Below are 18,782 nucleotides of genomic sequence, written 5' to 3'. Positions count from 1 at the left end.
GTTGCTGTTTGAGGTGAAGGAAAATTTCTAGCAATGGATGGTGGGAAGGTGATAGCATTACAACATTCTAAATGTGATTAATCCCACTAATGGAATGCTAGGGAGGGGCTGGAATGGGAAGATTTAGGCTGTGTATATGTTTCCACAAGTGGGAAAAAAAAAAGTCTAAATAGATAATGGCAATTAAATACCAAGGATGATCCTGGATGGGATCTGAGGATGGAGGAGAGGAAACTCAAGGGGACACAATTGGGACAATAGAAAAAAAAAAAAGGAAATATATAATGTAAGTTTTGTATCAATGTTGAATTTCTTGAACTTCTTAGCTGCACTTAATGGGATTGCATAAAAGATTGTTCTTGTTCATGGGAAATGTGTATGTGAATTATATTGTTTGTTCAAGGAAGTGTGCAGCTTGCTCTCATGTTCAGAAGACAGAGCAATAGATGATGGATGATAGGGAGGGAGGGAGAGAGAGAGGGAAAGAAATAGCGGTGGAACAACATGTTAAAGTTTGTGGATCAGGGGGTATCGGGGAGGGTCAGGGAATGCTGGAGTTCTGTGTATGGGTTTGTATGGTTTTTGCAACTGTTCCTGTAACATTGAATTTATTCCAAAATAAAATGTTAAAAAAAAAAGGAACCTGAATTGTTTGCACATACATCATACAGTCATCAGACATGCCAGAAGCCACCAATGTGGATGAACCACAGAACACAGCTGCATAAACCAGTACAGAACTTCATACTCACATTTTCTGACTTTTGCCACACTTTACATGTGATGATGGCTGTTCAAACAAGCATCGTGGTGTTTTCTCTTAAAGACAAGGATGCCATATTATGTGATGCTTTGTATAACATGACATTAAATGTACTTGACACAGAACCATCAAATTTATGCTTATCTCTTTTAAAATGGAAAGCTTTTCAGGGATACTCTGCCAACCCTTCTTTTTACTTCTAACCTGGGCATGTGATGCTCGGTTTGTACTTGAGGTTTTCCATATGAGTTTTCCTTTGCCACCTTTCCAGTTTGCTGTTTGTTCTGCTACACATTTGATACACTGTGGTATGTGTGTGAACTTTAAAGACGTGTTTAGTCCAGAAAAAAAAAAAATGTAACCTAAAGCAGCTTTTAAATGTAATCTTAAAACAGAAGTAGGCAAGGGGTGAAAAACCTTTAGTCTCACAAAAGAGCAAGATGTAAATGTAAAGTCTACAACAATACGTAAAGTTTGCACCTTTCACAGGTGTCAGCTAGTTCCCAAAGGAAATAGAAAATAACTAAATTACTGATTCTCCAAAACCTCTGTTACATGTTAACTGAAATAATTAACTCTTTGTTCTTAATGGGTTTAGTCAATTAAAGAATCACTTCCGGGAGATTGCCTCAAACCTCCCAGATACATATAAGCCTTTGGCCTATCACTCTTGTTACACGTTAATTAAACGATTAACTCTCTTGGTCTCTGATGGTCATAAAAACCAATTAAAGGGACTGGAGAGGCAAGATGGAGACATAGAGAGGAGTGGAATTTTGTCAATCCCCTGGAACAACTAATAAACAACAAGGAACAACTAGTAAATAATCTGGAATAACTGCTGGGGGACAACCGTGACTGTCCACTGTACACCAACCTGGATTGGGAGGAATGCCTGAAATCACAGCATAGAATCTGTAAGTAAAAGCTGCGGAACCATACCAAAAGCCCGAAGCTGCAAAACTTCACGGTGGTAGAAACTAGCAGCACTCTCGGAGCGAGTGAATATAGCTCAGCTGAGCTCCAACTGGGGTTTTAACTAACAAATGTAGGCTGCTGAATACAAGCTACAAACCCCCAACAAGCAGAGGCTTTTGGTGACGACCTACCTTAAAAAAACAGAAGACTCATCTGTCCTGGGAGGGGGAACCAAGACCTGGTGTTACCTCTGGCCAACGAGTGAAACTGGAGGGCCGTGTACTGGCTCTAAAAGGGGGCTTTCTATCCCTTTTTCTCTCTCTCAACCTGAGGGGCTCAGAAAACAGAGCCACAGCCATTTTCAGTTCACAGCTCTCTGACCCAGATAGGTGTGGAGATAACAGAGCCAGAGAGACTATTCAAATGCAGATAATAACTCCCTAGGGGGTCTATCTTCCCTAAGAGGAAGGAGATGGGGCCCAGCTCTACTACCCACTTTCCCTTCAGAACCAGACCTCAGAGCCTGGGAGAAAACAGCCAAAACTGAAACTAAGGCAGCAACACCTCCTTACACTAGTCAGGAGGAAAGGGCTGACAGGCACCACCTGCTGGGCAGGTTAGGAAAAGCACAGCAACTGGAAACCTCACAGGAAAGCCTGTCATTCCTCTAAGATACACCCTGAATATACCCCATTCTGAGATCTGAACCCATTCTGGTCTCGGAAAATCTGACTGGGGTAACCAAGGAAACCAGATGCCTAGACAACAGAAAACTACAATCTATACTAGGAAAAACGAAGATATGAACCAGTCAAAGGAACAAAATTACACCTCAATCAAGATACAGTTGAGATACTGTTTCACTTTAATGAAACAATCTATTAAATATTTTCAAAGAAATATGCTAAATCAAATAAAAATCAAATCAATGAGTTCAGGGAAGATATAACAAAAGAGATGAAGGCTATAAAGAAAACACTGGGTGAACATAAGGTAGAAATCAAAAGTCTGAAAAAACAACTGGAAGAATCTATGGAAATGAAAGGTACAACACAAGAGATGAAAAACACAGTGAAGACATACTACAGCAGATTTCAAGAGACAGAAGAAAATACTCAGGAACTGGAGAACACCTGAAATCCTACACACAAAAGAACAGATGGGGGTAAAAATGGAAAACTATGAGTAATTTCTCATGGAACGGAATGACAACATGAATTGCATGAATGTACGTGTCATGGGTGTCCCAGAAGAAAAGGGAAAAGGGGAAGAAGCAATAATAGAGCAAATAATCAATGAAAATTTCCCATCTCTTATCAAAGACATAAAATTACAAATCTAAGAACCACAATGTACCCCAAACAGAACAAATCTGAATAGACCCATGCCAAGACACTTAATAATCAGATTATCAAACATCAAAGACAAAGAGAATCATGAAAGCAGCAAGAGAAAAGCAATCCATCACATAAATAGGAAGCTTGATAAGACTACGTGCAGATTTCTCAGTAGAAATCTAGAGGCAAGAAGGAAGTGGGTGATCTATTTAAGATACTGGAAAAGAAAAACTGCCAACCAAGAATCCTCTATCCAGCAAAACTGTCCTTCAAATATGAGGGAGAGCTTAAAAGATTCTCTGATAAACAGACAATGAGAGAGTTTGTGAACAAGATACCTGTGCTACAGGAAATACTAAAGGGAGCACTACAGGAAGATAGGAAAAGACAGGAGTGAGAGGTTTGGAACACAATTTTGGGTGATGGTAGCACAGCAATGCAAATACACTGAACAAAGATGACTGTGAGTATGGTTGAAAGAGGAAGGTTAGGAGCATGTGGGACACCAGAAGGAAAGAAGAAAGATAAAGACTGGGACTGTATAACTCAGTGAAACCTAGAGTGCTCAACAATTGTGATAAAATGTACAAATGTTTTTATAAGAGAACAAATGAATGTCAACCTTGCAAGGTGTTAAAAATAAGGTGTTACTGGGGAAAAAATGCAATCAATGCAAACTAGAGACTATAGTTAACAGAAACTTTGTATTATGCTTCCTTTAATGTAACAAAGGCAATATACCAAAGCTAAATGCCTATAAGAGGGGGACATAAGGGAGGGGAATGGGACCCTTGGCATTGGTGATGATGTCTGGCTCTTTTATTCTACTTTAGTTTAATTCTATCTTTCCTTTTCACTGCTTTTTAGCTGTCAAGTTTTTTTCTTTTTCTTTTGTCTCTCTACCTTCTTTGACTCTTCCCTCTTCACTGTGTAAGAAATGGAGATGTCATTATATAGATAGTGGTGATGGTGGTGAATACATAAATACGTAACTCTACAGGGAACCATCAATTGTTTACTTAGGACAGAAAGTATGGTGGGTGAACAAAACCATCTTTAAAAAAACGGGTTAATTAAGAAACCCTGAGGGCACTACACCGAGTGAAATAAGTCAGACACATAAGGACAAATATTGCATGGTCTCACTTATATGAACTAATTATATTAAAACACATGGACACAAAATATAAGTTAACAGGATATAGAACGAGGCTAAACAATGGGGAGTCATTGCTTACTATGAGCAGAAAGTTCAATTAGGTTGAACCTAAGTGTGTGGAAGTGGACATAGGTGACAGTAGCACGTCATTGTGAGAATAACAGCGCAGAATGGTGTGTGAATGTGGTGGAAAGGAGAAGTTTCGAGTCATGTATGTCACCAGAAGGAAAGTTGAAGGTTAAAAGATGGGAATGTAAAAAATAGTGAATCTTGTGGTGGACAATGTCCGTGATCAACTGTACAAATATTAGAAATCCCTTTCATGAACTAGAACAAATGTATGACATTATAACTAGAAGCTAATAATAGAGGGGTATATAGGGAAAAAATATACCTATTGCAAACTATGTACTACAGTTAACAGTATGTTAACATTCTTTCATCAACAGTAACAAATGTACTATACCAATACTATGAGTCAATAATGGAGGAGGGATGATTAGGGGTAGGGGAGGAAATGAGTTTTCTTTTTTGTCTTTATTTCTTTTCTGGAGTAATAAAAATGTTCTAAAAATTGGGGAAAAAATTTTGTGGTGATTGATGCAAAGCTGTACGATGGTACCCTGGGCAATTGATTTTGCACTTTGGATATTTGCATAATTGTATGGTATGTGAACAATCTCAATAAAATTGAATTAAAAAAAAAAAAACAATTGAAGAAACACTTCAGGCAGGGTGATTTAGGAAAGCTTCCCCGCCCCCCCCGTCCTCCCGCCAGTGTAAATAAACCCTCTTTTCCTTCTCAGCCTGGTTCAGTGTGACTTCTATTGGCCACGTCAAATGACAAACCCATATTTGGGAAATGCCCCTTCTACATCTACTTCTTATTTTTTTAGTTTGGATATTTTCTGTTGGCTTCTATAGATGAGGAGGAATTAACTCTTTCTCATTCCATTTTCTTTATCATCTATCCATTCTCCCAACAAAACTACATTAAAGATTTGGTTAAATAAGTTTTTCAACCTCAGCACTATTGATATTTTAAAGCAGAGAATTATATACTGTGAGATGCTTTCCTTCTATACATTGTAAAATGTTCAGCATCATCTCTAGCCCCTACACAGCGTCAATAGTACCCTCCACCACCCTCAGTTGTGACAGCCAGAAATGTCTCCAGATATCATCAAATAGTCAAATGCTCCCTAGGTGGAGGAGTGCAAAATCACCTCCAGTTAAGTACTACTAGATCAGAGCAGTAGTCTTACATTATGATTTCACACACAATTCACAACTAAGCCACATGGTAACTTTTTGCTTTCCTGAAAAATTCTGTTATGCCTGTGATTAATAATTGTCTTGTCTTTTCCTTTGCTTGTCACTAATTCAACCTTCAACCAATTTTCTATTTTTTTCTCAAGATGTTCTTTCAGACGCATCAGTTTCATCTTGAAAACTCTCCTAGAGCCTTCTGATCTGTTTCAATCTGGACTAGCTGCTCTCCACACCCTGTGCACACCTGTCATCTCTACATTAGTATTCTATGGTTCCCTACACCCCTATTCTACATTAAATCTCATGTTTCTTGTATCCTGTCTTCCTCTCTCTCTTGATTTACTTTCTTGTTTTCATGATGTACATACTCCCACACCTTCCAGAGGAAGTATACAAAGGAAATATTAAGACACTGTACATCTGAAAACATCTTTATCCTCACACTTCTCTGAGTAAAGAATTCTAGGTTGGAAATCATTTTCCTTCAGAATTTTGAAGACATTACTCCCTTCTTCCAGCTTCCAGTTTGGAAGTTGAGAAGACTGAGGCCATTCAGATGCTTAATCCTTCATATATGACCTGTTTTTTCAGTCTGATAGCTTCTAGGACCTTCCTTCTGTTGCCAGTATTTTCAAATATTTCAGTGTCTACTTTTCATTCACTGCACTGGCCATTCTATGGACCACATCTACTTGGAAACTCATATCCACCAGTGTTGAAGTTTTCTTAAATTATTTTGTTAATGAGTTCCTCCCCTTCATTCTCTTTTTTTGACCTTTGGGACTGTTCCTCTTACCATTTTTGTCTTTTCTCTGTCATTTACTACCTCTGATTTTTACCCCCTCTAACTTCTGGGCAACTTCCTAATATCTTGCACTTCTTCTATTAAGGTTTTTGTTTCTGCTTTCATATTTTTAATTTCCACAAGCTTTTTTCAGTTTTTTGAATTATGCTTTTACAGAGCATCCTTGCTCTTATTTCATGGTTGCAAAAATCTACTTCTAAGGAGATCAATTTAAGTTTGGGGTTCGTTTGTTTTTGTTTTTTTAAGTTTTCTTCTACCTGCACAGTCCTGATTCTTCCTAGTTGCTTTCTTCTAATAGTTTTGATCTCTACCTTTCATCTTTCTTAGAAATTCATATTTAAGCTTAGGAGGCTTGTCAAACTATGAGATACAATTTAACGTGATTTGGCTGAGCCATTTATTTGGGAAACTCCAATGCCAGTCTCATTCAGTCTTTCATCTTGGGCTGGTCACACTGTCTATGGAAGAATCTTCCATTCTACCTTGAGGGTAAAGACCTAGCCGCCATATCCTGGGAGCTAAGTAGGGGAAGAGGGATAAGGTTTCTCAGTATACAAGATGCATATATTCACTTTTCGGTATTCTCTCAGTCTGGAGTAGACTGACACTACAGTAGTCTCATTCCATCTTTTGAAGTCTGCTACGTTACATATTACTTTTCTATCTGCTTTATAGTTTCCAAAAAGGAGAGCCTATCAACAAATAAGCTCCTCTACTGCCTCATATTTATGAAAAATCAACCAAGAATTATCCAACATCTAAGGGAACCCTGGGCATGAGAAGGAAAAAATTAAATGAACTAAAAACTGACCCTGAAGAAAGTATAATTTAGAAATCAAAAGAAAAGAAAATAAGGGTTGGGCGGGGGATAGGAGCTGGAACTAATTAGTGTCTCCAAAGAAATTTTAAAAGACTACTTGCTTTTTCAGAGCAACTATACTTTTTTTCTTTTTCAAGACACAGAACATAAGAGCCCTTAGAAATTAAAACTATCATCACTAAAATAAATTCAACAAAAGCCCTGGAAGATAGCATTGAGGCTATCTCCTAGAACCTTGGTACTCAAAGGACCCTGGACCACCTAGGAGCATAAGTGTGAGAAGAGAAAAAGACATTTTAGTCATTAAGGACTCAGAAGGTTTACCTCCTAATGATCTTCTCAAAAGAAATTACTTTAGAATATACACCAGCAAAACAAGAATGAAAACCAAGAAAGGATAAAACAAGAGATTAAAGAGAAAATGGGGGGGAAAACTAAGATGGCGGCTAGGTGAGACAGGGCAAAAATACACCTCCGTGAAAAACACTAGATAAAAACCAGAAAGTGACCCAGAATTCCGGTTACAGCGATGCGCCAGCTGGACGAGTCTTCTAGTTCCACAGAGGCCATATACTTGGTGAAACCGGAAGTCTGCATTCTGAAACGAGTGAGTAAGCTGGCTAGAAGACCCGCAGCCACGCGGTGGTCTGGGAAAGCCAGGGTTTGGCGTTTGGAGACCGACAGGCAGTTTTTTAAAAAAAAAAAAGGTGGGGGGAGGGAAATCCAGGAGCGGCTGCAGCTGCGACAGTGGGAACCACGCAGTAAAACACAGCAAGAGGGGGCTGGGCCGGCCTCTCAGTGTCTGGCCTGGAAGACAGCCCGCTGCAGATACCCCTGGGGCCGGGGGAACGGAGGGGAGAGCCGGAAGCAGAAAGAAACCCCACGGCTAGCAGCTGGCTCCCCGGAGGGCTGGATAATCTCCTGCCCGGGGCCGTGCCCACAGCCCAGAGCTCCGCCAGCTGTCCCGGAGCTGGGAAGGAGGAACTGTGCAAGGAGGGGGGTGTGGAGACGCCCCGTTCAGCCATCTTTGCATCAGGCTGAAAGTGCCCCGGCACGGCCTGGCAGCCCGGGGCTTCCCTTGAGGGACGGCGCGCACTGGTGACGTAGCATGGCATTCCCTCGGCAGGGGTCCTGGAGGATCACGGCTGGGCGGGGGGACCCGCTCAAAGAACCCAGGGATGCTACGCCAAGTCTGGTGGTTTGTGGAACAGCAAGAGAGAGGGTCTGGGGCTGAAATGAAATGAAGGCTTAGACTCTTGCAGCGGCCTTGAATCCCCGGGAACCTGAGGGATTTGAATATTAAAACTGTCCTTCCTCCCTGGCCACCCGTACACACGCCCCACATTCAGGGTAGACGGCTCCAGCAACACACCCAAACTGAGTTCTCCAACTGTACCCCGCAAGAATCGTTTCCCCACACACCGCGGGGACAAGGTGGAGAACTGACTTGAGGGCTATAGGTGACTCACAGATGCCATCTGCTGGGTAGAGAAAGTGTATGCCACGAAACTGTGTTTCTGAAAAATTAGATAGGGTTTTTTTTTTTTTACAACTTGAAAGAACCCTATCAAGCAAAGCAAATGCCAAGAGGCCAAAAACAACAGAAAATCTTAATGCATATGATAAAACCAGACGATATGGAGAATCCAACTCCAAACACACAGTCAAGATATTGGAAGAGACAAAGTACCTCGCACAATTAATCAAAGAACTACAATCGAGGAATGAAAACATGGCAAAGGATTTAAAGGACATCAAGAAGACCATGGCCCAGGATACAAGCAACATAAAGAAGACCCTAGAAGAGCATAAAGAAGACATTGCAAGAGTAAATAAAAAAATAGAAGATCTTATGGAAATAAAACAAACTGTCGGCCAAATTAAAAAGACTCTGGATATTCACAATACAAGACTAGAGAAAGCTGAACAACATCAGAGTGTCCTAGAAGTCCACAGAACAGAAAATGAAGAACAAAAGAGAGAATGGAGAAAAAAATCAAAAAAATCAAAAAGGATCTCAGGGATATGATAGATAAAATAAAACATCCAAACGTAAGACTCATTGGTGTCCCAGAAAGGGAAGAGAAGGGTAAAGGTCTAGAAGGAGTATTCAAAGAAATTGTTGGGGAAAACTTCCCCAACCTTATACACAATACAAACACACAAAGCATAAATGCCCAGAGAACTCCAAATAGAATCCAAATAAACCCACTCCAAGAAATATTCTGATCAGACTCTCAAATACTGAAGAGAAGGACCAAGTTCTGAAAGCAGCAAGAGAAAAGCAATTCACCACATACAAAGGAAACAACATAAGACTAAGTTGTGACTACTCAGTGGCCACCATGAAGGCGAGAAGGCAGTGGCATGACATATTTAAAATCCTGAGAGAGAAAAATTTCCAACCAAGAACACTTTATCCAGCAAAACTCTCCTTCAAATTTGAGGGAGAGCTTAAATTTTTCACAGACAAACAAATCCTAAGAGACTTTGCCAATAAAAGACCTGCCCTACTTCAGATTCTAAAGGGAACCCTACCAACAGAGAAACAAAGAAAGGAGAAAGAGATACAGAGAATTTTAACAGACATATATAGTACCTTACATCCCAAAGCACCAGGACACTCATTTTTCTCCAGTGATCATGGATCTTTCTCCAGAAGGGACCATAAGCTGGGACATAAAACAAGCCTCAAGAAATTTAATTAAAAAAAAAAAAAAATTTGAATATACTCAAAGCACATTGTCCAACCACAATGGAATACAAATAGAAGTCAATAATTTTTGAACTGTAACTCCACTATTTACTTCCTACATGATATAAAATACACAAACTCTAAGGACAAATCAGTGGTTTTGAACTCAAGGTAAAATATGTAATATTAGACAACTATATAAAGGTGGGGGAATGGAGTAGTAGAGGAACATAGTTTATGTGTCCTATTGAAGTGAAGGTGTTATCAAAGAAAAACAAGATTGATATGGATTTAAGAGGTTAATTTTAAGCCCCACAGTAAACACAAAGAAATTATCAGAGAATATAACCATAGAGATGAAAAGTAGAGTTTGGGTTAAGAGAAATGGGGGAAGAGGCAACGGGGAGTTAAGAAATGAGTGTAGGGTTGCTGTTTGAGGTGAAGGGAAATTTCTAGTAATGGATGGTGGGAAAGAGCATTACAACATTCTAAAGGTGATTAACCCCACTAATGGAAGGCTAGGGAGAGGGTGGAATGGGAAGATTTAGGCTGTATATATGTCTCCACAATTGAAAAAAAAAAAAAAAAGTCTAAATAGATGACAATTGAATGCCAAGGATGAACCTGGATGGGATTGGAGGATAGAGGACAGGTGGCTCAAAGGGACACAGCTGAGACATAAGGAAAAGGAAATACAGAATGTAAGCTTCGTATCATTGTTGAATCTCTTGTACTTCTTAGCTGCACTTAATGGGATTGCATAAAAGAATGTTCTTGTTCATGGAAGTGTATACCTGAATTATACTGTATGTTCAAGGATGTGTGCAGCTAGCTCTCATATGTTCAGAAGACAGAGCAATAGATGATGGATGATAGGGAGGGAGGCAGGGAAGGAGGGAAAGAAATAGCAATGTGACAGCACGTTAAAGTTGGTGGATTGAGCTATCGGGGGAGGGGGTCAGGGTATGATGGAATTCTGTGTATGGGTTTAGTATTGTTTTTGCAACTGTTCTTATAACTTTGAATTTATTTCAAAATAAAAAAAAAAAAAAAAAAAGAGAGAGAGAGAAAATGGATACGTCCTGGGAGAACTGTGAGAGGGAATTAGTATGCCAGCCATTTAGTAAGTCTAGGAAGCAATCAGTCCAGACTGGAAAGGAGGACAGAAGTCTCCAAGAGGGCAGTCTCCAGGAAAAAAAAAAAAAAGAATTCTATAGGATTGATAGTATGATTGAGGGTACAACTGAGGATATAAAAAAGGTACAGATAAAAGAAAAAAAAAAAGGCAGCTAGAAGCTTTGGGGGTGTGGGAGCATGGAGGTGGTAGATATACAAGTGAAACATAGTCTACATGTGAAGCAAAAAAAACAGTTAGAATAGAAAGCCAACAAAAAAAGTGGATTTCAAAAATTGCTACAAGGATGCACGAATAGTGAAGAAAGCATATGCTTCTTTCCCCAAAAGAAAAAAACTGAAAGAAGGCATCAAAATGATTTATAGAATGTAAGAAAGGAGAGAATGTTTGGACAACCTCCTTCAAGATTACAAAGAAACCGTGACTATGGCCCTATATAAAAGAAATAAAATCCTAACTCATCACTTGCCTCTACAATGAAAAATATATACATAGTTATACTAACAAATGCTATAATTATATGACTTTTGCAATCAACCATCATAAAAAAGTACAGACTCTGTTAAGATTAAAAAATGGAATATAAATATTAACAATTTTAATGTTTTTTAAGTTCACCAGAATAGAAGCTGAGGGAATGGGTGAAAGAGAAACAGAAGAAAAGATGGCACACTAATTGGCTCATCTTATCAAGTAGAGTCAAGAGATATTATCTGTAAATTCATACAACAGAAATATAATTTTAAGTATACTAAAGCCAAAGGAAGCCAAGAGAACAATTAACATAGTGATGCAACTATATTGGATGTAAGACTAGGGCAAAAGTGGGTGTGGTAAATTAAACCCTCACCTAATATCTATCTAACAAGGTAAGCTAAATCCTGTTTGTTGATAAAACAAGTTTGTTGATAAAACAAGAAATGAGCACGAGTGTTTTTAAAATACTGAAGTATCCACCAGAAAAATTCAGCACAAAACAGGTAAAAGTAGCCTCCGAAGAGCAGAGCAGGGATAGAAAGGAATAGGGTAAGACATTGTTGCTTTTTATTTACAAAACTCTTCTGTACTGTTTGATTTTTTTTTTAAGCCATATGCATGAGTATGTTTTTTAAGAGTTAAAAGTTGACTTCTCTAAGGAAGCTTATAAGAAAAAAGGAAATTTGGATACCTGAAAATTACACATATTTAATGCTTTTAGTTTGTGAATGTTTTGATCTATTTTAAAGATTTAAAAGTGTGTGTGTGTGTGTGTGTGTGTGTGTGTGTATAGTAATAGCTAAAATAAAATGTTTTCCACAATGATTAGTTATGGAAAAAATTTCTCCACCTCATAAATGTCATCTTCTCAATGTTATCACAGATAGAACATTAGTACAAGAACTGCAATTAGTACAAAAATGCTTCAGTAGAATTCAACACTAAAATGACTAGCTGAAAATGAGTATAAATTATTTAATTAATCTATGCTATCACCAAAATAGCAGCATTAGCTTCCAGAAAATACTTCTCTCCTTTAAATACCAGAATTGTCTTACCACCTAAATTTTTTAAAAAGGGGCTTTTTAAAAATTCAAGCATTTTCTTGAAAGAGAAACAACTTACCAAATTGCAGTTCTCAGGTTTTACTTTAAAAACACTTCCCAATATTTTAACCAGCTAATTTAAATAGCATTGAAAATTTCTGCATTTGGCTTTTAAAGTCAAAAGTCATTCTGCACCAAAGGCAAATATCACCATAAAATGCTGCAGGTTTACTTTATTTTTCATATGCAAATTTTTTTATTATAAAGCAAAGCGTATGCACTAGAACACTGGAGTCAAAGAATTCCCTTCTCTCTTCTAAATCCACTCCACCTAGAAGTAACCAGTGTTAGCAATTTGGTGAATATTCTTTAAGACTTTTTCTGTGCTTACACAAATACATAAACATACACACACACTTACTAAAAACTTTTAACAAAAAGGCATCATATTACTAAATAAATATTATACACAATGGTATACTGTGTAAATCTTTTCTAACAAGTATTTTCCTTCAGTTTACTATTTGCTAATTGCCTTAGGAATTTCTAACGGTTGCACAATATTCCAGTAAATGAAATGCTGTATACTGAGCCATTAGAAAAATAACATTCCACGTCTTAGGTACTAAGCAGTTTAATGATTACAAAGTCCCATTTTAAAAATTTGAGTCTCTTGCTCTAAATTTTCACATCAAAATCAACCTCAAGTTTTACAATTGTCCTAAACTTATCAATACCGGCAATGAATGGAGTAGGCAAGATGAGCAGGAATACATAAGTATCAAAAAATAAAAACAAAACACCTCTTATATATACAAATATGCGGTAGAATTGGGGGAAACAAATAAAGGAAGAACAAGAGTTTAAACCAATTCAGCAATCAAGAGGTGCATAAAGTATGAAGTTAAGAAGTGCAGAAAAATGAAACCTTTAAGCTTTATTTTAATTTAAGCTTTACTTTTATAGAAAATAAAAAAATTTTAAGTACAAAATTTTTTTAAAAAAACTCACCATCAAAAGCTTGAATTAACATAAAGTCTTTAAACAAATATAAACATTAGTGCATTAACCTGAAAATAGCATTACTTCTAAAATCTGATGTTTTAAGAAGTGGTTATTTGGTTTCATTTTAATTTATCAAGTAGCTAGCCCTAATTTATAAACACATTATCCTGATTTCTATAGCCAAAACACAACTGAAATTTTTTTTTTCCTGGGGAAAAAAAAAGTTATTCTATTCCAAAATATTTGCAAAGAAAATAGCTTAAATACACTCATTGGAAAACCAAGTATCTTTAATGTTTAATCCATTGTCTTCAAAACACAATATAATTATTTTGTGAATAAATAAGTTCCACACATAAAATCAGTGCCTTCATAATGGCTGATATTTCTTTAAATGATGTAATCGACAGTAATATGCAAGTTAAACCCAACACCAGTAGGAAATTTAAATGCCTTGTAAAATGTGTGATTATCATACCTTTTTCTAAATCTAAATTAATACCTAATAATTCATTCATAATTATTTTTGCCTTTCCAAATGTACATCTTTAAATATTTTCTAATCATAAGATGCACATCCTTTTAAAAATCTTGGAAACTGGGAAAAAGTAAAGTGATAATCTCAATCTCACTTTTGGTACATGTTCTTCTAGTCATTTGCCCACACCAGATACATACATCAAATTCTTTTTTTTCTTACTAAATTTGAGATCATAAAAAATAAGTGCCTTCTTTGAAGGACTGTGTATTATGTGAATATATCTCAATTTTAAAAAATGTCTAAGAAAGTGCCTTTAACTTTTTTGCAGTTCATCTGAATCTACCATATTCTCAAAATTGTATCTAAACATCAAAAAAGTACAGTGCCATTCATTTTTTTTAGTTGCAAAATTAGTCCATTAACTTATCTACACGTACTTCTCTTTTGTGAAGATTAAAAGATCAGACTTGACTTCCTATTACATTTGCCTGTGTAGGAGAAAAAGCACAGGCACTGAAAAGAAAAAGGCCTAGGTTTCAAATCTTGGATTTTCTGAATTACAATTAATGCGATCTTGTGTAAATTAAAACCTCTCCTGAGTCTGTTCAGATAAAAATGGAAATAATTATACCTACCAAACAGGGTTGTTTAAGAATTAAATAAAACGATATGTGAAGGAAGAACCCAGCGCCTGGTACACGGCATAAACTCCATAAATATTAGTTCTTTCCCATTTGAAAAAAAAAGAAAAAGCGTGAGACACAACTACTAAAAAGTTAGACTTTTGGACATAAATACAGCAACTATAACTGGTGTTATTTTTGTCAGAGCCTTTACTCGTCAGTAATCTAAATTATTTCCCAATCCACATAGACCAGCGACAACTCAGGGTATTATTACACGAAAACTGTTACTTCATGGAAAGGGAATATTTTAAGTACATTTTACACGCGTTTGGCTATCTGAAATCATAGCTAAAGTGAGGGAAGAATGCAGCAAATTTCTCTCCTAAACCTATATTGTGAGTTAAAAATCCTGTGCTTGAGAATTTCTTTTAAGAAGCATGATTAAGGGATGAAAATAAAAGCAGCTCTAGAAGTTTTTCGTCCCAATGATAAATCTTGAATCGAAGAAGACAGTTAATTTTTTCGTAAAAATTTACAGAGAATGCCAAGGATGTCTAAGAATACAAGGTTCCGGGAAAGGGGAAAATGTGAAAACTGCTCCCTGCGAGGGCCCGGGCTCCCGAGATTCTAACACTCAAAACACTTGGGTCTTTCCACAGAATCGGAGAATCAGAAGCAGGCAGGAGGAGAAAACGGTCAGTAAAAGTCAAAGGCAGAAAAAACAATGGGAGGGGAAGGGGGCAGCCGAAAAACGCTTGAGAACTAAGAAAACGAGGAAATTCGGGTGCTCCGCGGGTAAGGATGGAGGCTGCCGTGAGAAACAAGGAAGCTGTGGCGAAAAAAGAGGGGTCGTGTTGTCTGAGAAGGCTGGACGGTAGAAAACGGGTAACGGCGGCACCGAAACCGAGGACAGGATAAGAGTGGCGGGGAGAAGACCTGGAGGGTTGTGAGGGTCGGCGAATATGACAGGAAACCGAGGCAGAGGTGGAGACGAAAGGAAGCCGGGGCCGGGTCAGCGCGGGACGCCGTCTTACCTGCAGAGATCGTCCAGGACGCTGCCAGGAATCTCCACCCGTTTGGTCTCCATGATAAGGACCTACAGCAGGAGCAGTGCATCCCGGCTCCGCGCGGCCGGGGACCGAGGGTACAGCACGGAGACTCCGGCTCGCCGGAGACCAAGTAGCGGCGGCGGCAGCAGCAGCGGCTCCAATGAGGAACAGAGAGGCGGGGGCGGCACCCGCTCACTTCCGTCCGGCTCCCTCAACCCCGGACCCCGAGGCTGGGCCAAAGAGCGGGGCGGAGTCGCTGGAGTAACGCCCCTGCTCTGCTTGAAAGGTCCAATGGGAAGCAGGAGAATCAGGACCCTGCGTACCCTAAGCCAATGAGACATTTGTTTATTGGTCCGTCGTCTCCAATCCGTCTTCAAGCTAAGTCGCTACCCGGAAAACCAACTTCCCGCCGCCTTTAATGAGCGCCCGGGTGGATAAGCGCAGGCGCATCATACGTCTGTTTGCTCTACTAGGAAATCAGGAGGGCTCAGATCTTTCCTATAGACCCAGAGACCGACGTCCGGAGCCCTGACGTGGTCTGAACGTCCTCTCGGTGACTGAGCAGGAGGTCGTACAGGCACACCCCAGGGCCGGATCCCCACAGTCGTGCGTTCCTGATTCCCATCACTCAGTATCGTGTACACACACTCACCGGCGCCTCCACAACCCTGTGCCTTCTTTCATACAAACACCTGAAGAGAGTATACCATTTTTTTTTTCAGTCAATATCCTTTTATTTATTTAAGCTTCTCCTAAACAGTGGTGATCACTTTCTTTTTTTTTTTTTTTTAAATTTACTTTTATTGAAATATATTCACAAACCATACAGTCATCCATGGTATACAATCAACTGTTCACAGTATGATCATATAGTTATGCGTTCATCACCACAATCTATTTCTGAACATTTTCCTTACATCAGAAAGAATCAGAATAAGAATAAAAAATAAAAGTGAAAAGAGAATACCCAAACCATCCCCCCATCCCACCCTATTTGTCATTTAGTTTTTACTCCCATTTTTCTACTGATTTTTTTTCAATTTTTTAACTTGGTTTATCAAAAAATTAAAAACAAACAGGCAAACAACAACCAAAAAAACCCCACAACATTTCAAACAAAGCAATGGATTAAGGAAAACAAATAACCTAAAATAACTACTTTGCTTCCAATATGTTCCTACCATACCCCAAGAAAATTAATAAACCATGTCCAAACAGAGGAGTAAGAAAAACAAATAATCTAAAATAACTACATTGCTTCCAACATGTTCCTACCATACCCCAAGAAAATTAACAACCCCTAAGAAAACAAAGGAATAAGAGAAAAAAAAAAACCTAAAATAACTCTATTGCTTCCAACATGATCTTACTATATCCAAGAAAGTTTACAAACCATAATCATTCCTGAGCATTCCCATAACCTTGAGATTACCCTCCATAGTTTATCTGTTCTTATTAGATTATCATTCCCCCTCCACTAATTGGTATCTCTAGGTCCCCTACATTCTACAGTATAAAACATTGTACATTTGTTACAGAATTCACATTAGTGGTAACATACAATATCTCTCTTTTTGTGCCTGGCTTATTTTGCTCAGCATTATGTCTTTTTTTTTTTTTTTTTTTTTTTAATATTAATTTTATTGAGATATATTCATATACCACACAGTCATACATAACAAATCGTACTTTCGATTGTTCACAGTACCATTACATAGTTGTACATTCATCACCCAAATCAATCCCTGACACCTTCATTAGCACACACACAAGAATAAGAAGAATAATAATTAGAGTGAAAAGCAGCAACTGAAGTAAAAAAGAACACTGGGTACCTTTGTCTGTTTGTTTCCTTCCCCTATTTTTCTACTCATCCATCCATAAACTAGACAAAGTGGAGTGTGGTCCTTATGGCTTTCCCAATCCCCTTGTCACCCCTCATAAGCTACATTTTTATACAACTGTCTTCGAGATTCATGGGTTCTGGGTTGTAGTTTGATAGTTTCAGGTATCCACCACCAGCTACCCCAATTCTTTAGAACCTAAAAAGGGTTGTCTAAAGTGTGCGTAAGAGTGCCCACCAGAGTGACCTCTCGGCTCCTTTTGGAACCTCTCTGCCACTGAAGCTTATTTCATTTCCTTTCACATCCCCCTTTTGGTCAAGAAGATGTTCTCCGTCCCACGATGCCAGGTCTACATTCCTCCCTGGGAGTCATATTCCACGTTGCCAGGGAGATTCACTCCCCTGGGTGTCTGATCCCACGTATGGGGGAGGGCAGTGATTTCACCTTTCAAGTTGGCTTAGCTAGAGAGACAGGGCCACATCTGATCAACAAAGAGGCATTCGGGAGGAGGCTCTTAGGCACAACCATAGGGAGGCCTAGCCTCTCCTTTGCAGCAACAGTCTTCCCAAGGGTAAAACCTACGGTAGAGGGCTCAACCCATCAAACCACCAGTCCCCTATGTCTGTGGTCATGTTAGCAACCATGGAGGTGGGGTAGGCGAATACCCCTGCATTCTCCACAGGCTCCTCAAGGGGGCACTGCATCTTTTTTTTTTTTCCTTGTTTTTTTTTTTTTTTTAACTTTCCCTTCTTTTTTAAATCAACTGTATGAAAAAAAAGTTAAAAAGAAAACAAACATACAATAAAAGAACATTTCAAAGAGACCATAACAAGGGAGTAAGAAAAAGACAACTAACCTAAGATAACTGCTTAACTTCCAACATGTTCCTACTTTACCCCAAGAAAGTTACCTAATATAGCAACATTTCTGTGAACTTGCTCCTACTATATCCATCAGAAATTAACAGACCATAGTCATTCCTGGGCATCCCCAGAACGTTAAATAGCTTATCTGTTCTTCTTGGATTATTGTTCCCCCTTCCTTAATTGCTCTCTATTGCTAGTTCCCCTACATTCTACATTATAAGCCATTTGTTTTACATTTTTCAAAGTTCACATTAGTGGTAGCATATAATATTTCTCTTTTTGTGCCTGGCTTATTTCGCTTAGCATTATGTCTTCAAGGTTCATCCATGTTGTCATATGTTTCACGAGATCGTTCCTTCTTACTGCCGCGTAGTATTCCATCGTGTGTATACACCACATTTTATTTATCCACTCATCTGTTGAAGGACATTTGGGTTGTTTCCATCTTTTGGCAATTGTGAATAATGCTGCTATGAACATTGGC

At 38.5% G+C, this 18,782-nt stretch overlaps 1 protein-coding gene across 2 annotated transcripts in view; it reads right to left on the bottom strand.

Moving 5' to 3' along the window:
* The window catches only part of DCP2 (decapping mRNA 2), an 85,244-nt gene extending 69,446 nt beyond the window's left edge, over positions 1 to 15,798 (bottom strand). Inside the window, exon 1 of one of the 2 annotated variants that reach the window (XM_037801208.1) lies at positions 15,574 to 15,798. In XM_037801208.1, coding sequence (XP_037657136.1) covers positions 15,574 to 15,626 — 53 coding nt within the window. In that variant the 5' untranslated portion in view covers positions 15,627 to 15,798. The remainder of the gene's footprint in view (positions 1 to 15,573) is intronic. The other variant, XM_037801209.1, reaches the window with a different exon arrangement.
* Positions 15,799 to 18,782: the final 2,984 nt, after the last annotated feature.

The sequence above is a fragment of the Choloepus didactylus genome, chromosome 13 (genome assembly GCF_015220235.1).
Source record: "Choloepus didactylus isolate mChoDid1 chromosome 13, mChoDid1.pri, whole genome shotgun sequence".
Lineage (NCBI taxonomy): Eukaryota > Metazoa > Chordata > Mammalia > Pilosa > Megalonychidae > Choloepus > Choloepus didactylus.
Note: the sequence above shows the minus strand (reverse complement) of the source record. Positions and strands in the feature narration are given on the sequence as shown.